This window comes from Entelurus aequoreus, linkage group LG19 (assembly GCF_033978785.1).
Source record: "Entelurus aequoreus isolate RoL-2023_Sb linkage group LG19, RoL_Eaeq_v1.1, whole genome shotgun sequence".
NCBI lineage: Eukaryota > Metazoa > Chordata > Actinopteri > Syngnathiformes > Syngnathidae > Entelurus > Entelurus aequoreus.
The window spans coordinates 6,425,808-6,446,256 of record NC_084749.1 but is presented as its reverse complement, the minus strand read 5'-3'; the positions used below and the strand labels follow the sequence as shown (position 1 = coordinate 6,446,256).

Genomic DNA, 20,449 nt, shown 5'->3' with positions numbered 1-20,449 from the left:
TGAATATTTCCGTGCGCTGATATGACCTAACACATGTCAAGTATTGAGTCATATAAGAAGAAATAAAACAGTTTTTTTTATAAGCTGCTTTGAAAATGTTTTATTGTCATGTTGTAGTTAATAATGAATGTGAGCTGTCATCATTATTTAGGTGTAGACAGCCAGTATCGCAGTCCAGTACTAGACTACCTACGTACATTACTTTACACTAGTGTCAGGATGTGTGTGTGTGTGTGTGTGTGTGTGTGTGTGTGTGTGTGTGTGTGTGTGTGTGTGTGTGTGTGTGTGTGTGTGTGTGTGTTGGAGTGGGAATTGTTCCAGACTTGGTAAGGAAAAAGCGTTGCTGTGACGACTGGAGGCTGACCTGATGGCGATGAGGCATGACCTCCAAGTGTCCTTCATCTGAGGCGGGGGAAGAGTCTGATGAAGAGGATCATGCTGATGAAGGTGAAGGAGACCAGGACCAGCATGAGCCACAGCAGCCAGTTGACAGACTTCTTGGCGTGCTGCTCCAGGCGCTCAGACTCCGTCTTCAGCTTCTCCAAGTTGACGTCCGCCTGACGCATGGACTGACCCAGAGTCTGCGGGAGGAAGACAAGAAGTTACAAATGTTGGCTCTTCACACTTTTGTCACACGGACTAATCAAAGCACGCGGCGGACATTTCAATATTTGTCATTTTCTAAACAAATATATCCTTTTTTTTACCATTAAGTTCTGTCATAACACATTTGAAAATTAAGTCTTTTTTTTTTTTTTTTTTACCCAAAAAATCATGTTTGATGACATTAAAATATCATTTTAAGATTTGTTGAAATTTTTATTTTATTTTTTTTTTTTATGTTTTATGCTTTTTTGTCAAAGAAAACCCTGTTTTTATGGCAAAAACACGACATATGCAACAGTATTCCCTCCAAAATGTCAAAGTGTAATATTTGATGTGAAGTCATTGGAACCTTCAATAATTCATAACATTGATTTTTAAGTCAATATCTTTTTTTGAAGAATGGAAAAAAAAATAAAAAAATAAAAAACACACTAAAATTCTGAGGGACCCAAGAGGGTCCCGCTCATAAGTGTTGAAAAAATGTCATATATTGGACATTTAAATATTTGTCATTTTCTAAACAAATATATCCTTTTTTTTACCATTAGGCTCCTCTTAAGTTCTGTCATAACACATTTGAAAAATAAGTGATATTTTTTTTACCCAAAAAATTATGTTTGATGACATTAAAATATCATTTTAAGATTTGTTGAAATTTTTATTTTTTAATTTTTTTTATGTTTTATGCTTTTTTGTCAAAGAAAACCCTGTTTTTATGGCAAAAACATGACATATGCAACAGTATTCCCTCCAAAATGTCAAAGTGTAATATTTGATGTGAAGTCATTGGAACCTTCAATAATTCATAACATTGATTTTTAAGTCAATATATCTTTTTTTGAAGAATGGAAAAAAAATTGAAAAAAATTGAAAACACACTAAAATTCTGAGGGACCCAAGAGGGTCCCGCTCATAAGTGTTGAAAAAATGTCATACATTGGACATTTAAATATTTGTAATTTTCTAAACAAATATATCCTTTTTTTACCATTAGGCTCCTCTTAAGTTCTGTCATAACACATTTGAAAAATAAGTGAGATTATTTTTACCCAAAAAATCATGTTTGATGACATTAAAATATCATTTTAAGATTTGTTGAAATTTTTATTGTATTTTTATTTTTTTTTATGTTTTATGCTTTTTTGTCAAAGAAAACCCTGTTTTTATGGCAAAAACACGAAATATGCAACAGTATTCCCTCCAAAATGTCAAAGTGTAATATTTGATGTGAAGTCATTGGAACCTTCAATAATTCATAACATAAGTCAATATCATTTTTTGAAGAATTGGAAAAAAAAAAAAAAAAAAAAAAAAAGGAAAATTCTGAGATACGCAAAAGGGCGGACATTTGGATATTTTTCATTATCAAAACAAATATATAGATTTTTTTTTTTTACCATTAGGCTCCTCTTAAGTTCGGTCATAACACATTTGAAAAATAAGTAATTTTTTTTTTACCCAAAAAATCATTTTTGATGACATTAAAATATCATTTTAAGATCTGTTGAATTTGTATTTTTTTATGTTTTATGTTTATGGCAAAAACATGAAATATGCAACAGTATTCCCTCCAAATTTTTGAAGTGTAATATTTGATGTGAAGTAATTGGAATAATAATTCATAACATTGATTTTTAAGTCAATATCTTTTTTTGAAGGATGGAAAAAAAAAAATCACACTAAAATTCTGAGGTACCCAAAAGGGTCCCGCTCATAAAGTGTTGAAAAAATGTCATACATTGTTTTTTTTTTAACTTTAAACACTGAAATATCTAGACCAGGGATTCTCAAACTGTGGTACAGGTACCACCAGTGGTACGCCGGCTCCATCTAGTGGTACACCAAAGAATCACTAAATGAAAGGACAGTGTTTTATTGTCCTTTATTCAAACAGTCTTACTAGAGGTGGGACTCTTTGGGCATCTCACCATTCCATTAAAATGGATTATTGATGCATTTTAATTCATGTTTATTAATGCAGTTTTACATTTCTTTTGACTAAATGTGCGTTTATCACTTGCAACTTTTAAGACCTTTTTTTTGCCACACTGACAAATCAAAGCATGCGGCGGACATTTGGATATTTTTCATTATCAAAACAAATATATAGATTTTTTTTTTACCATTAGGATCCTCTTAAATTCTGTCATAACACATTTGAAAAATAAGTTATATATTATTTTTTACCCAAAAAAATCCTGTTTGATGACATTAAAATATAATTTTATAATCTGTTTTTGGTCATTTGTGTCAATGTTTACCTTTTTTCTTTTTTTTTTGAAACAGGGGGACCAAAGTATTTAAAAGAGTAGTTGATTGTAGTTTTTACTTTTGTTTAGTTATTGTGTACTATTTAATTTGTTTTGATCAAACAATTGTATGTGATAAAAGATACTTTAAATATTGTGTTGACATTGTTACACTGTGCACTCACTATAAACACATTTAAAGATTCACAATTAATAAATGTGATGGCGGTTTGATCAATATTGGCAAAATAAAACCAGATTGCAACATTCCTAATGTGCAGAACTTCATTTTCAATTGTTTATAAACATTTGTTTGATTTGTCCCCATATTCCTTTTTGATTCTATTGAAAAATAAAGAGTTAACTTCACAGGCCTAATACAAACTTCTTATTCTGCCTAGCAACAAGTTGTCTGTTGGGGGAAAAAAAAATCTGAATTATTTTGCTGATCAATGTTGCTGAATTGGCCCGATTGTTAAAAATGTATTTTTTAAAAGTGTTTTTCTATACATAAATAAAATAAAATTAAAATAAATAAATACAATAATACATTAAAAAAGCTAATTGGTCAGTAAGAAAAAGTAATATAAAATAATAAAAAATAAATGAGTTTTTAATCATATTTTTTTTAATATTGGTTTTAAATGTATTTATTTTGTTTTTATTCAGTCATTGATGGAGCTATTTGAATCTTGTTTTTAATATTTTTGTGCAGCACATTGGAAACATTGTTGTTGTTTAAATGTGCTCTATAAATGAAGTGGATTGGATTAAAATAAAAATATATAAAAGGTATAAAAACATGCAACTTAAAGATGTCATGGGAGAGACAAAAAGGAGTTAAGATTTCTGTGATTCCAATGTAAGGAATGTGGCGCCCCCCAGTGGACAAACGTGTCAAACAACAACCTGGTTGTCCTGCTTGATGATGCTCTGTGCAGCCAGAGTGTTGTTCTTCAGGTTCCTGGCCAGGTTCAGCATGTCCTCGGCGATCTTCTCCTGCAGGTTGTGCTGGTGCGCCAAGATGGCGTCCAGCTCGGCGGCTGACTGATGCTCGTCCAGCGGCAGACCTCTGGACCAGGACCAGGACCATGACCAGGACCGCGTCATTAGTCATAATTAATATAACATTGATTCATTTGCCAAAAAGTGCTTTACCTTCTGTTGCGCAGGTCTGTTTCTGCACAAGTTGGGGGAAAAGAGGAGAAGACAAAGTCACTTTAAAGCTGCAACGTGATAAATAAGGAATGATGAAGCTGTGCTACTTCTTACCTTTGCTGGACAAATCCTGTCATGACAAACACATGTGTACAATTATTGTTACAATACAACTTTTTATTATTTGCTAACACTCTCACTGACCACCTTTACGTTGACTTTTTAAATAATCATTAAAAAAAATCCTACTGCTGAGACTTAAAACCACATGCAGTGTTTCCCATAAACTGCCAAGATACCTGTGGCGGTGGGGGCGTGGCTATGGGCGTGGTCACCATGACATCATCGAGTAATTTGCATAATTTACTACAATGATTTGATTTTCTCTAAAAAGGCTCAAAAAATGTATACTTACTAATTAATAATAACAGTTTTGTTTTAAACGTCCATCCATCCATTTTACAATATAATTACAACACTTTATGTACATATTTATATACAGATTTGAACAATAAGTTATTCACTGAAATATATTTATTAATTGTGGTTCTTACAAAAAATATATCTTATAAAATATAAAAGCTAAAATGTCTCATTAAGCTCTGCCCCTCACTAAATAATGTAACTTTAGCCTACTACTACAAGCATATTATTTACCAGCAACATAAAGTGAAACAGAGGCAGAGGTGTCCTGCCACAGTCAGTAACAAATAAACAGAAAACAGTAGTGGTGGTAGATAGACACAGAGCTTCATCAAACATCTGATCCACTGAACAAAGAGCTCCGAAAATCTTGAACTTTAGACTGCCATCAGTTTTACTCCCTACACTTAACCATGTGTTTCCTACTGCCTGCAGACTTTGCACCCTTTGTTATATACACATGTTGTGTTTCTAATAGAAATACATTTAATAAAGTCAAATACAAATAAGGCAACAAGAGAAGAATCCTACACTTCTCTTTTGTGAAGTAAATCTGAACAGCCGATATGGGCATCTACATCAACTATATGATTTGCCTGAGAAGCTGGAGAGGACAAAAAAAAATTTAAAAAATTAAAAATTATTTTTTTATTTCTTTGTGGCGGACGTAATTCTTTCGTGGCGGGCCGCCACAAATAAATGAATGTGTGGGAAACCCTGACATGTGTCGACCTCAAGGCCCCGGGGGCCACATCATTTTATGGGGCCTGGAATGACCGTGCGTCTATTTATTTCTAAATGTTGTCAACTTTCTATTTTGACAGAATATCTAAAAAAGCCTTTTTGTAGATATATGAGTGCTAGTTCTCGTTTTTATTTTATTTTATTTTTTATTATCTTTTTATTTATTTTTTAATACACTGTCTCACTTTGAGGTTGTTTGCTCAATGGAAAGTGCTTTTTACAAATAAAATCTATTATTATTATTATAATGAAAACCAGATTGACACCCCTGCTTTAAACACATTTTTTTGTACATTTTATGATATTTTACATCTATTTCCCTTGTTTTTAAGCAAATTAAATGTTTTGTCGTCCTTATTTCAGAACTTTCCAACAGTTAATTAAAGTCGTTAGTGTACATGACACGTGGGAGTGTTGTACTCTCTAAGCAGTTATCTGTACTATTTATAATGCGCTACTATTATGTTAAACAAAATGGGATTGTCCACTTTTTTTTTAAATAACTCAAACAGCAAGAAATATTTTTCCTCCATATTTTAATTCAAACAAGACTTTTTTTCTCTCTAAAAATACTGTATGTCTTCACATATACATCATAAATTATAGTAATTGTTACATTTGTATATGTATCATCAATAATATTCCCAATTGTTGTAATAAATAGACAACCCTATTTAATACATCAATATTGATACTTGATCATATTCGATAGGTTACCAATATTGGAGCTTTGAGAATTGGTTGATACGATAGTGATCGGTTACGATATCATTATTTTGTAGAAAAGGTTTGATCGAGTGAAATGAGTCAAATAATTATATGGCAGGTGTGAAAAACACTCAACTATTTAGTATTAACCATCTGGAATGGACTTATGACATTTAAATTGAAGTGGAGTGGTAATTGCTGTTTTTTATTGCAACACCTAGAGGCCACAATAACTCATTACATTAAGCTCATGGCGCAGTAAGTTGAACGATGTGGACACGTTTGTTACTGGATACTTTCAAACACGCTTCTGCCTATGCATCTTCTGTAATGTGCAACTATCGTTATTTGACACTTGTTTATATTGACAAATGTGCTGTTTTACACGGCAATATTGTTCAATCATTATTACGTATGACTAGCTTGTCTGCTATTGTGTGCTTAGCTGTTGTGTAGCTGCTAGCCTAGTAACCGTCTGGAAAGGACTTATGCGGTCTTCAAGTTAAAGTGGAGTGGAAACATTTTTTTGTACCTACAATAATTCATGAAGCTCGTAACGCAGAAGGTTGAATGATGCAGACACGTTTGTTACTGGATACTTTCGACTACGCTTCTGCCTTGGATACTTTGTATGTGTAAGTAATATGCAACTATAACCATTTGATACTTGTTTATATTGACAAATGTCAACTTTTACACTGCAATATTGTTCAATCATTATTACGTATGACTAGCTTGTCTGCTATTGTGTGCTTAGCTGTTGTGTAGCTGCTAGCCTAGTAAACGTCTGGAAAGGACTTATGCGGTCTTCAAGTTAAAGTGGAGTGGAAACATTTTTTTGTACCTACAATAATTCATGAAGCTCATAACGCAGAAGGTTGAATGATGCAGACACGTTTGTTACTGGATACTTTCTACTACGCTTCTGCCTTGGAGACTTTGTATGTGTAAGTAATATGCAACTATCGTTATTTGACACTTGTTTATATTGACAAATGTGCTGTTTTACACTGCAATATTGTTTAATAATTATTACGTATAACTAGCTTGTGTGCTTAGCTGTTGTGTAGCTGCTAGCCTATTAACCGTCTGGAAAGGACTTATGCGGTCTTCAAGTTAAAGTGGAGTGGAACATTTTTTTTATATCTACAATAATTCATGAAGCTCATAACGCAGTAGGCTGAATGACGCAGACACGTTTGTTACTGGATACTTTCTACTACGCTTCTGCCTTGGAGACTTTGTATATGTAAGTAATATGCAACTATAACCATTTGATACTTGTTTATATTGACAAATGTCAACTTTTACACTGCAATATTGTTTAATAATTATTACGTATGACTAGCTTGTGTGCTATTTTGTGCTTAGCTGTTGTGTAGCTGCTAGCTCCTGTTTACTTTTTGTAAAAGACTTGAGTAAAATAGAAGTAATGATGTGCTTATTGGAGGACATTTCGATGTTAACTGGCTGTCCAGTTTTGCAAAACTACACAGGCCTGCTTGTATCGGACATTTTACAAGCAGGCTGATATCATTCGATACTTGTTTTGTTTTTTGCTGCTGATATCACCCTCACCAAGTTCTGAACTTCCGTGGCAATTGTCATGTGGAGCACAGCTTCTTAAATATCACGTCTAGTCGCATATTCCTTACCGTGCCGAGCAGCTGGTCCCTCATCTGTCCGGTACATCGAGCCTTGGTCTGCATGTGGACCGTCTTAGTGACCGGCATCCTCTCCTGGGCGATGGTCGGCGTTCGCCCGGGAGCCAGGAATTGGTTGGCGAGAGCCTTTTCTGTCGGGGACGACTGGGAAGGGAAACAAATGAAATGTGTGGTTCCAATTGACTGCACAGTACATCTGGACTATTCAAGGAATGTACACGTCTTTGCACAGAGTGGTGGCGCCATCTGCTGTACAGAGTTGGAATGACAAGCCGTACAGATAGTTGCCCTGTATCAGGGCTGTCAAACTGCTTTTCATTGAGGGCCACATCGCAGTTATGGTTGCCCCAGTTAGCTAGTTAGATAGGTAGGTAGTAATCATACTTGCCAACCCTCCTGTTTTTAGCGGGAGAATCCCGGTATTCAGCGCCTCTCCCGACAACCTCCCGGCAGAGATTGTCTCCCGACAAACTCCCGGTATTCAGCCGGAGCTGGAGGCCACGCCCCCTCCAGCTCAACGCGGACCTGAGACTGAGTGGGGACAGCCTGTTCTCACGTCCGCTTTCCCACAATATAAACAGCTTGCCTGCCCAATGACGTCTGTACATCTAGGGCTTTTAGAGAGTAGAGTGCACAACTGCGCACACAACAAGGAGACGTTCGAAGGGGAAGGTGTATGTCGCCTGTAAATATGTAGAACAGACTTCTCCATTGAACACGGTGGCCGAAATGATATACTCATCATGAACGGAGAAGTTAAACAGGACAATACTGCCATCTAATGGATAGCCACCGGAACACTGAAATTCAAGTATTTCTTTTATGTAAATAAAAAAAAAATATATATATATAGCTAGAATTCACTGAAAGTCAAGTATTTCATACATTATATATATATATATATATATATATATATATATATATATATATATATATATATATATATATATATATATATATATATATGAAATACTCGAGTTGGTGAATTCTAGCTGTAAATAACCACGCCCCCAACCACGCCCCCCGCCCCCAACCACCCCCCCCACCTCTACCCCCGACCAACCCACCCCCCGATATTGGAGGTCTCAAGGTTGGCAAGTATGGTAGTAATGTGTATATATATATATGTATGTGTGTGTGTGTGTATGTATATATATATATATATATATATATATATATATATATATATATATATATATATATATATATATATACATACATACATACATACATACATACATACATACATACATACATACATACATACATACATATATATATATATATATATATACATACATATATATATATATATATATATATACATATAATAATTAACAAATTTTTTTTTACATAAGCTGCAAAAAAATATTTAAATTTTACTTTAAAAACTGGCATCTCAGTCAGCAGAATTTTACAGTAAAATCAGTGTTTTTTTTACAGCACATAATAAAATGGAATAAATGGAATGGAATGGAGAAACATTACCACTGTTTTAGCGGTAAAATTCAAGCAACAGAGTTCGTTTGTTTTTACTGTAAAATCTTGTTTTTTCAATGTTTTTTTTGTTAGCTTTTTAATGTTTTAGTGTCTTACTGTACATGGGGAAAAAGTTGATTTTACAGTAAAAAAACTCAGTCGGCGGAATTTAACCGTAAAATATTTGATCAATTTTACAGTCTTTTGATTGATTGATTGAGACTTTTATTAGTAGGTTGCACAGTGAAGTACATATTCCGTACAATTGACCACTAAATGGTAACACCCGAATAAGTTTTTCAACTTGTTTAAGTCGGGGTCCACTTAAATTGATTCATGATACAGATATATACTATCATATATACTATCATCATAATACAGTCATCACACAAGAAAATCACATTGAATTATTTACATTATTTACAATCAGGAGTGTGGAGGGGGGGTGGGGTGGGGATATGGACATCAAGTAGTGGACATAGAGAGAGAGAGAGAGAGAGAGAGAGAGAGAGAGAGAGAGAGAGAGAGAGAGATCAGAAGGCATAAGAAAAAGAATCTGCATTTGATTGTTTACATTTGATTATTAGCAATCCGGGGAGGGTGTTAGTTTAGGGTTGTAGCTGCCTGGAGGTGAACTTTTATAGCGGTTTTGAAGGAGGATAGAGATGCCCTTTCTTTTATACCTGTTGGGAGCGCATTCCACATTGATGTGGCATAGAAAGAGAATGAGTTAAGACCTTTGTTAGTTCGGAATCTGGGTTTAACGTGGTTAGTGGAGCACCCCCTGGTGTTGTGGTTATGGCGGTCATTTACGTTAAGGAAGTAGTTTGACATGTACTTCGGTATCAGGGAGGTGTAGCGGATTTTATAGACTAGGCTCAGTGCAAGTTGTTTAACTCTGTCCTCCACCTTGAGCCAGCCCACTTTAGAGAAGTGGGTAGGAGTGAGGTGGGATCTGGGGTGGAGGTCTAGAAGTAACCTGACTAGCTTGTTCTGACATGTTTGGAGTTTAGATTTGAGGGTTTTGGAGGTGCTAGGGTACCAGGAGGTGCATGCGTAATCGAAAAAGGGTTGAACGAGAGTTCCCGCCAGAATCCTCAAGGTGCTTTTGTTGACCAGAGAGGAAATTCTGTAGAGAAATCTCGTTCGTTGGTTAACCTTTTTGATTACCTTGGTTGCCATTTTATCACAGGAAAGGTTAGCCTCTAGAATGGAACCTAGGTAGGTGACCTCATCTTTCCTGGTGATGACACTGTCACCTACTTTTATGGTGAAGTGATTGACTCTCTTAAGTTTGATGTGGGACCCAAACAGGATGGATTCTGTTTTACCCAAGTGGATGGATAGCTTGTTGTCAGCGAGCCAGGTGCAGGTTCTACAGAGCTCAGCACTGAGGATTTTCTCCACCTGTGACTTGTCCTTGCCGGATACCAGCAAGGCAGAGTCATCCGCAAACAAAAACAATTCACAGTCCCATGCCGATGACATGTCGTTTATGTATATTAGGAACAGTAAAGGTCCCAATATACTGCCTTGGGGGACTCCACAGCTCACCGAGAGGGGGGGGGACACGGTGCCGTTCACCTCTACCACCTGCTCCCTCCCCTCCAAGTAAGACTGCATCCAGCTCCAAGAGGTTTTGTTAAATCCGATTGCTCTGAGCTTATCCAACAGTATAGCGTGGTTAACGGTGTCAAAGGCCTTCTGAAGGTCCAGCATGACCATGCCGCAGTATTTGCCCGCGTCCACCTCATGTTTGATGTGGTCGGTCAGATAGAGAAGGCATGTGTCAGTGGAGTGGTTAGTTCTGAAGCCGGATTGGAATTTGTACATGAGTTTATTAGTGGCAAGGTAACTATCGACCTGTTCATAAACTATTTTCTCCATTACTTTCGAAATGGAGCTGAGAATAGAAACAGGTCGGTAGTTGCCAGGTTCCAATTTGCTTCCTTTTTTAAAGAGGGGAGTTACTCTTGCTATCTTAAAATCTTTTGGTACTTGGCCTTGTGTAATTGATAGGTTTATTATGTGCGTGATGATCGGGGCAATGATGGAGGCAGAGTCCCTGAGGAATCTGGAGGGAATATTATCAAGGCCGGTGGCCTTGTTAGGGTGGAGCGCGCTCAATTTTTTAAACACCTCATCAGCTGTGACCATTTCTAATTTGAAATCATTGTTGGATACTCCTAGCTTTCTGTAGAAGGCTTTAATGTGTTCTACACCAAAGCGACCAGAGTGGTGGGACAGCTTGTTGACAAGAGTTGCAGCTATGCTGGTGAAAAAGGCGTTAAGTCTGCTAGCTACCTCCATTTTACAATTTGATTGATAATTTGTTTTGAAATCATACCAAGGACTATAAAAATGGGAGCCATTACCTCCCCACTTGGCACTCAGCATCAAGGCTTGGAATTGGGGGTTAAATCACCAAAAACAAACCGCTGCTGCTCACTGCTCCCCTCACCTCCCAGGGGGTGATCAAGGGTGATGGGTCAAATGCAGAGAATACTTTCGCCACACCTCGTGTGTGTGTGACAATCATTGCTACTTTAACTTATAAGTCAAGCAGATATTTAAGTACAGTATTTATTTTTATTTTAACAACAAATATTTTTGGAACACATAATAGAATATTTTGTTTGTGATAATATTGAATTTTAAAAGATTTGCAATTGCATGCAGTACATGATTTTTAATGTCAAAAGGGAAATAAATATATTTAGTAAGAAAACATTAAGCATTTTATTAACGCATATTATTTCCTGGCCACATAAAATAATGTGGCGGGGCCCGATTTGGCCCCCGGGCCTTGAGTTTGACACCTGTGCCCTATAATGTATATGTGAAAGATGAAAAAGTAGATGCCATATCTTTCTGTGGCAGTTGGAGTTTCATTGTGGTGGTGTGGCAAACACTGCACATTGGTGTGTACGCATATACTTCACTTTCTAACCTAACACTATTGCTAAAAACGCATGAAAATAAGAGTGTCAAAACTTTTTTTTTTTAATAATTTGTGATCCTTATTTGTAACGATTCCTAACCAATTAAAAAAAATCTATTACAAAATGTAATAAATAAATAAATAAATACAAAAAATGTCATCTGTCCTCTGCGATGAGGTGGCGACTTGTCCAAGGTGTACCCCGCCTTCCGCCCGAATGCAGCTGAGATAGGCTCCAGCACCCCCCGCGACCCCAAAAGAGACAAGCGGTAGAAAACGGATGCATGGATGGTCATCTGTCCTGTCCAGCCACATCATATTATTGATGCACATCACAGGTGTCAAACTCAAGGCCTGAGGGCCAAATCTGGCCCTCCACATTATTTGAATGACATTTTTGTTTTTCTAAAATTGAAGTTGATGTAGAGATTCAAGCATTGAAAGTTAAGAAAAAAGAGTTTTGAATAGGGATGTCCGATAATGGCTTTTTGCCGATATCCGATATTGTCCAACTCTTTAATTACCGATACCGATATCAACCGATTTTTACAGTCGTGGAATTAACACATTATTATGCCTAATTTGGACAACCAGGTATGGTGAAGATAAGGTACTTTTTTTTTTAAATAAATCAAATCAAATAAGATAAATAAATTAAAAACATTTTCTTGAATAAAAAAGAAAGTAAAACAATATAAAAACAGTTACATAGAAACTAGTAATTAATGAAAATGAGTAAAATGAAGTGTTAAAGGTTAGTACTATTAGTGGAGCAGCAGCACGCACAATCATGTGTGCTTACGGACTGTATCCCTTGCAGACTGTATTGATATATATTGATATATAATGTAGGAAGCAGAATATTAATAACAGAAAGAAACAACCCTTTTGTGTGAATGAATGTAAATGGGGGAGGGAGGTTTTTTGGGTTGGTGCACTAATTGTAAGTGTATCTTGTGTTTTTTATGTGGATTTAATTAAAAAAACACCAAAAAAAAATCCAAAAAAACGATACTGATAATTTCCGATATTACATTTTAACGCATTTATCGGCCGATAATATCGGCAGACCGATATTTTCGGACATCTCTAGTTTTGAATAATCATGATTTCAATATTAATAGAAATAATCGTAATTATTATTTTGTCCATAATCGTGCAGTCCTATGTACAAGACTAGACCTCATATACCAACACTATTTTTCATATATATGGACAAAAAGTGCAGTTACGTCTTACATCCATAAGGTGCCATTTATTTTTATTTATTTTAGTATTATTTTGTTTCTGCCATATTACTTTGTTTATAATGCTTGTGTTGCTTTTATATGCACAATCAGCTTTCTACTTGAGGTACATACATACTAGGGATGATACTCGAAACCGGTTTTCCCGGTTTGTTTGATAAGAAAAGAACCGAGTCCTCGGACTCGAATCCCTTTTTGAGAACCGGTACCCGTTATCGAGACCACTATAGTAAAGGAAAAGAGTTGATTCTTTATTCGAATCCCGTCCCGACCAGAAATGCTCCGTGGGACATCACAAGAAATGGCGTCACGTAGCTCAGTCATTAGGCGCAGATAGCGAAAGCAGGAAAACAATGGACGGGAAAAAGCGCTCCAAGGTGTAATAAAGTTCAAAACAAAAGCTATCATCCATCGAATAACTTTACTGAGAGATTTGAGCAGGGTGAAACACATGACAAACACTTTTACGACCAACCGGAAACATAGCAACCAGGCTAGCAACGCACTTCCTTTACGGCAGCTGTCGCAACGTTCTTAAAACAACCGCAGCACATACATATATATACAACACATCTCCCTTTTTCAACTTTTGTTTTTCTTTCCTTGTAAACGTTACAAAATCACACTGTATATGTGTTGTCTGTCTAATTATAAATAATGCAGACGAGGCGTGTTGGCTGAGTTCTTGACGTTTACTTTCACAGCGTGGCAACATGCAACACTTTTCGGGGCTACCGCGCATGCTTGTAATTCCCGTTGCATGCTGGGTAGTGTAGTTGTTATATTCTCTCACTCATAACATTTTTCCCCCTATAAAGAAATAATGTTAACTCAATAAAGTGTATTTCTTTTTTTAGCTTTAACTTTTCATTTTTTAGCATTGTAACCACATTTGCAAACAACTTTTCTCTTCATAGAATTTTCTTTCAATAAAGAAATAAAGTGCAAAAATGTCAAAGCATCATAACAAACAGTTATGTTCCAATAGCAGCAGAAGTGCACTTTTTGGAGAGCTGTATTATTTTAAGTTTTGTGCCCAAGGGACTGATTTTATTTAACACTATATTATTATTTATACACCTATAGTGATCACAGAGACAGCTTGTTTTTGTGTTACTGTATATATTTGTTTTTCTGAAAAATCCCACTTAATATACTTTGGGTAACAACAGTCAATATTTATTTATTTTATTTTATTTTTTTAGGTGGGTAACAGTCAATATTTATTTATTTATTCGATTTTATTTTTTTATTATATAATAAAAGTGAGCTTTTGTTAAACCAAATATTGTGTGTTTTTTTCCACATACAACAACCTATCTGGACTCGATAAGAGAATCGATAAGGAATCGGTTCGATAAGAGGATTCGATAATAGGCTCAAACTCGATAATTCCTTATCAAACATGATCCCTAATACATACAGTACATTTTGTATGTGTTGTTTTGGGTGTTTTTTAAATAAAACTTGGTTAAAGGATTTCAGTATAAGTCGTTTTTGAAAATTTTGAGTACATTCATATATTGCTCTTTTTATCTTTGGTATGAACATTATTATTGGCAACACTAAATTGGCCCTAGTGTGTGAATGTGAGGGTGAATGTTGTCTGTCTATCTGTGTTGGCCCTGCGATGAGGTGGCGACTTGTGCAGGGTGTACGCCGCCTTCCGCCCGATTGTAGCTGAGATAGGCTCCAGCGCCCCCCGCGACCCCAAAAGGGAATAAGCGGTAGAAAATGGATGGATGGATGAACATTATTATGTAAACTCGAAGTTATTGTTTTTTTTCCGGTTTTTTTGTTGTTGCTGTTTTTGTATTACAACATTTTATTATTTGATCATGTTGTACTGCATTGTAATCTTTTGTTTTGTGATTGGGTGATGTTTTTTGCCTGGACCCCAGGAAGAATAGTCTCCACTGCGGTGTAGACTATTGGGGATCCTTAATAAACTCAACTAAACTAAACTAAATATTTAAAATGACCACGATAATAATGATAACCGTGATCATTTTGGTCACAATAACCCTGATAGAATAGAATAGAATACAATACAATGGACTTTATTGTCATTATATTTGCATATAACGAGATTAGGGACTCCAACTTAAGGTGCGGTAGTGGGAACAAATATGGGTAATAAAAAAAAAACTAACAATTGAAATAAACAGACTGCTATCCAATAAAAATAATAAGCAATCCTGCACAATATACAAAACACTATAGAAATAAAAAATACTGTACAATATACAAAACACTATAGAAATACAAAATACTGTACAATATACAGAACAAGACAAGAGTACCGGAGTAATAAATAACAATCAGTGTCGGACGTATTGCACTCGAAGGGAAATATTGCACAGTAAGGGTATTAGGGTAGGATATTGTATAGGGGTGAATTATTATTATAAGTTAGAGTTGATATGGTGACATCACTAGCTGAGGGTTGGAAAAAAAATGGTTTTAAAATACAAAAATATCAAAAAGGCCTTTTAATTTTTTCCCTTTGTGGGAAAATTTGGGCCAGCCCTGAAGTAAGATATATTGTTACTACTCCTATTTGGAAATGACTGGACATTATTACTCATGCCTTATACCAGTGTTTTGCAACCTTTTTTGAGCCAAGGCACATTTTTTGGGTTGAAAAAATGTGGAGGCACACCACCAGCAGAAATCATTAAAAACTAAACTCAGTTGACAGTAAAAAGTCGTCGTCGCAATTGTTGGATATGACTTTAAAGCATAACCAAGCATGCATCACTATAGCTCTTGTCTCAAAGTAGATGTACTGTCACCACCTGTCACATCACACCCTGACTTATTTGGACTTTTTTGCTGTTTTCCCGTGTGTAGTGTTTTACTTCTTGTCTTGCGCTCCTATTTTGGTGGCTTTTTCTCTTTTTTTGGTATTTTCCTGTAGCAATTATAATGTCTTCCTTTGACCGATATTTACTTTGTTTTTATCCTTTTTCATGGGGACATTGTCAATTGTCGTGTCATGTTCGGATGTACATTGTGGACGCCATCTTTGCTCCACAGTAAGTCTTTGCTGTTGTCCAGCATTCTGTTTTTGTTTACTTTGTAGCCAGTTCAGTTTTAGTTTCGTTCTGCATAGCCTTCCCTAAGCTTCAATGCCTTTTCTTAGGGACACTCACCTTTTGTTTATTTTTAGTTTAAGCATTAAATACCTTTTTACCTGCACGCTGCCTCCCGCTGTTTCCGACATCTACAAAGCAATTAGCTACCGGCTGCCACCTACTGATATGGAAGAGTATTACACGGTTATTATTATTATTATTACTCTGCCGATCTCTAGACAGCACCGACACTCACTCAACAACAACACATCATTTGCAGACTATAATTACTGCTTTGCAAAAATCATTTTTAACCCAAATAGGTGAAATTAGATCATCTCCCACGGCACACCAGATTGTATCAGTGGTTGAAAAACACTGCCTTAGATTTGCAACTGACCAGCTTCTCTGCTTCTAGAAGGCCTTTGAGAAAGTCCACCTTTCTTGTGTACTCCGTCAGGACTTCTGCTGTGGGTTTGCTGGAACAAACCAAATCAGAAATGAAATGAAATAACAGGGAAGACGATATCAGTATGTCATGCAAAACCAGATGTTGTGTGTTGCATGCTTCATTATTTCTGTTATGGTGTTTGTTACCTTATGCTTTTCCTCAGGGCCACCAACATCTCTTCCAAAGCACCAACATACTAGAAGACAGACATAACTTTTACCAATGCACGAAATATATTATAATAGTAGATTTCAGTAGTTCTAGAACAAGGGTCTCTTTAGCACCGCCCTAGTGGCTCCTTGGAGCTTTTACCAAAATGGAAAAACATATTTGTTGTTTTAATGTTCCTGTAGGAGGACAAATATGACACAAACCCTCCTCGCTGTTAGAACTACCACTGCTCAATGCATATACTGTATAACATCTTATAACAGGAACTTAACATCACAAAGAGACAAGTCTATAATTATAGGTTTACATTTGTATTTTTGGTCCAATGTGGCTCTTTCACCATGCTGGCTCGCTCTAGTAGAATGCTCACAATGACCATGCTAAGTGGGAATATTAGACATGACGTAAGAGCTAATAAAAAGATAAATAATAAGAAAGATAACTTCCATGTCGACGTGGCTCAGCACCAAAGCTAACACAACTCATGCCGACTCTCGCTTACGGCAATGGAACACAAGACATGTTTATCTGCGGCCATTGTAGTTCTATCTCACCTTCTCCAGCCTCCACTCCGCCTCAGCGCGTTTATCAGAAGCTATGCACTCACAGCGAGACAATAACCGGACAAAATTGATCTCCAGTCTGGACGTCATGTTGACAAGACGGCAGAGCGTCGCGGTGTTACAACGTCATGTTGACGAGACGGCAGTGCGTCGCGGTGTTACGACGTCATGTTGACAAGACGGCAGGGCGTCGCGGTGTTACGACGTCATGTTGACAAGACGGCAGACCGTCGCGGTGTTACGTCAGAAAAAGGCGGGCTTTTTTAAATGTATTTATTTATTTTATTTTATAAACCTTTATTTATAAACTGCAACATTTAGAAACAATGGAGAAATAATAATAATAATGAAAATGTTACTCACTCCGATGTCTTAATCAAGGCTCAAGTTGTTCGTTTTTCTCCCACAGACATTTATTTCAGCCACGCCTTCTTCTCGTTAACAACGACGCCAAATATTGACGTCAGTACTAATAAATAAGAATGGCTTCATCTTGGACAATATTCATGACAAATTTGTGCTTTGTCTTGAAGATGTGATATTTGGTTTTACACTGTATGAAAAAAAAATTTGAAAAGGAATTTTTCCTTTGCAACCTCATGATACTATTGGCTAAGTTTTATATTCATAAATGTAAGTTTCTCAATACCCGACCTGTTTTTTGTGCCTTTAAAAAAAGAATTAGAACTCTACATTAAAACACTCTCTACCTCTAACAACCAAAAAACTGTGAAAACGATGATGCTGTGTTCCAAATTTGAGTTATTTACTGAAATTGAGTGAGCCTATGGCTTTGCACTATGTTTATTATAAATATATATATATAGTATTCTATTTTAGTTACTTTGAATTTACAACACCTTGGCGCTGCTTTGTACTGTTTTTGTATTTAGTTGGATTATTATTTTAAGCTGTTTGTAAATGTTGAAATTTATAAATAAAGGGTTATAAAAAAAATTGTAAAAATGAAAATGTGTGAAAAGTTGACTTTTTCTCTCCTTATTTATTAATATTTAATACTCTCTGCGTTTGTTTTCTTTCCTTGACATGTTTCGCAACCCGATGTGTGTAGATCGTTGGTTATGTTGAAAGTGCCTTGACTTTTGTGTGCATTATAAATGTATGTTTGTTGTTCAATAAAAATAAAAATACAAATAAAAAGTGGAAAAAAAGAATATCAAATAAAAAAACGTCATGTTGACAGACGGCAGACCGTCGCGGTGTTACGACGTCATGTTGACAGACTGCAGTGCGTCGCGGTGTTATGACGTCAGAGGAAGGCGGGCTTTTTAAAAATTTTAAATGTTATAAACCTTTATTTATAAACTGCAACATTTAGAAATAATGGAGAAATAATAATAATAATCAAAATGTTACTCCCCCCGAGGTCTTAATCAAGGCTCAAGTTCGTTTTTCTCCCACGTTAACGACGCCAAAATAATGCCGCCATAAGTAATAAATAAGAAAAACAGAACTTACAATTAGTCTGACATCAAATAAAAGAAAACACATTGATTTCACACACATCAGAGAGAATCATACCTCATTGGACTCACAAACTCCGAGGGAATAAAGTTTATTTTCAAGCCGAGACTCTTATTAACCTCTTTTATATTTCAAGCCGAGACTCTTATTAACCTCTTTTATCAAATACTTGCCGTCTCATGCTGCTTCCTTTAGTCCGTCACATATTAATTGTCCCCCCAACAATGTGACCAAACCAGAACAAAAATATGTTCCCCTCCAATTTACATGGGTTTTGTAACAAAAATAAAGTTAACATATACTTGCATGCATAGACATCTTATAAGTAGACGCAGCATTGGCTGCTGTGACGCAAGAAATTGGGCCGCCATCTTGAAGTGGTGATGAGGAGCCTGGTATTTAATAAAGTCGGACATCACTTAAGGCCTAGGTGGGAAACGCACGGCCCGCCACTGGTATTTAATAAACCTCAAAATCAAAAAAAGCTTATAACAAAACTTAATATTACATTAGAATGTATTATTTGGTTAGAAAAACATCAAGACATTTTGGCAAATTTTTACACATTTTGTTATGTTGCAGCCTTGTTTTGGAATTAGGACAAATCACGCTAACCTCAACATGCTTAAGTTAGCATGTTAAAATAAACATGCGTCAAGCAGCAAAACATGACTCTTAGGCATAAAGCTGCAAAATGAGCTGAAACAGGATAACTTTAGCACGCAAACAGATAACGTCAGTGGTTTTAAATGTTTGCAAAAATATTAGAAATAATAAAAAATTACCAAATAAGATGTACATAAATATTCACATTTTGGAATACATCTGCACCGTAACTAAATGTAAAAAAAAAAAAAATGAAGCATATTATTTTCTGATGAACTTATTTATTTTTGATTGATGAAAAAAAAAAACATCATTATCATGTTTATACAGAGAGTTAAATCTGAATACCCAGGGCGATACATTGTATAAAGTGAGTGTGTGGCACAATCACTGGCTGTATTGACTGATACTGTTGGTGTTTCATATTATCGCCATCTGCTGGTTTAAAAAAGAAAACCGGGAGATAGAAATAATAATAAAACAAAACACTTCATTATTTGCAAACTAATAGCTGGGCACAAAATATAAAAGGTGCCACTCTGGTGGATATCTTTATCCATAAGATATCAATGCTTCAGTATCATTTGCCCCAATCACAAACACTGTACCTACCTCCATGTTGCATGTTGTTCCCATCCTGGCTGAGCTGGATATTTGTTTTCCAAGCAGTTCTTTTCAAGATAGGGGCCGTTTTCTGCTCGGAAAAGTTTATGAACTAGAAAATACAATTTTGGTGGTAAAGCTGATGCCAAACTGAAACGCTAACAGTTAGCACACTGGCCAGATAGCGTCAAGTAACAAAATATACAATTCTTATGTGTGTGTCTGTCTGCCAAAATGAGCTACAAAAGCTAGCTTGCTAATGTTAGCATGCTAA

At 35.8% G+C, this 20,449-nt stretch overlaps 1 protein-coding gene across 1 annotated transcript; it reads right to left on the bottom strand.

Annotated features, from left to right (window-relative positions):
• Positions 1–220: 220 nt before the first annotated feature.
• On the bottom strand, positions 221–17,647 carry use1 (unconventional SNARE in the ER 1 homolog (S. cerevisiae)). The gene is made up of 8 exons (XM_062027464.1): positions 17,473–17,647; positions 16,894–16,943; positions 16,697–16,775; positions 7,544–7,696; positions 4,128–4,143; positions 4,014–4,035; positions 3,765–3,927; positions 221–581 (listed from the first exon to the last, which is right to left on the bottom strand). Exons 1-8 carry the CDS (start codon positions 17,569–17,571, stop codon positions 399–401), a joined length of 765 nt encoding a protein of 254 aa, XP_061883448.1. The 5' UTR covers positions 17,572–17,647; the 3' UTR covers positions 221–398.
• Between the last annotated feature and the right edge of the window lie 2,802 nt (positions 17,648–20,449).

Bases quoted from the DNA above. Each gene is read 5' to 3' on its own strand.
- use1 (XM_062027464.1), bottom strand. From the start codon at position 17,571: ATGACGTCCAGACTGGAGATCAATTTTGTCCGGTTATTGTCTCGCTGT. The intron at 16,944-17,472 runs GTGAGATAGAAC...TCTGTCTTCTAG, and splicing joins CGGAGTGGAGGCTGGAGAAG to TATGTTGGTGCTTTGGAAGA. The intron at 16,776-16,893 runs GTAACAAACACC...GGTTTGTTCCAG, and splicing joins GCCCTGAGGAAAAGCATAAG to CAAACCCACAGCAGAAGTCC.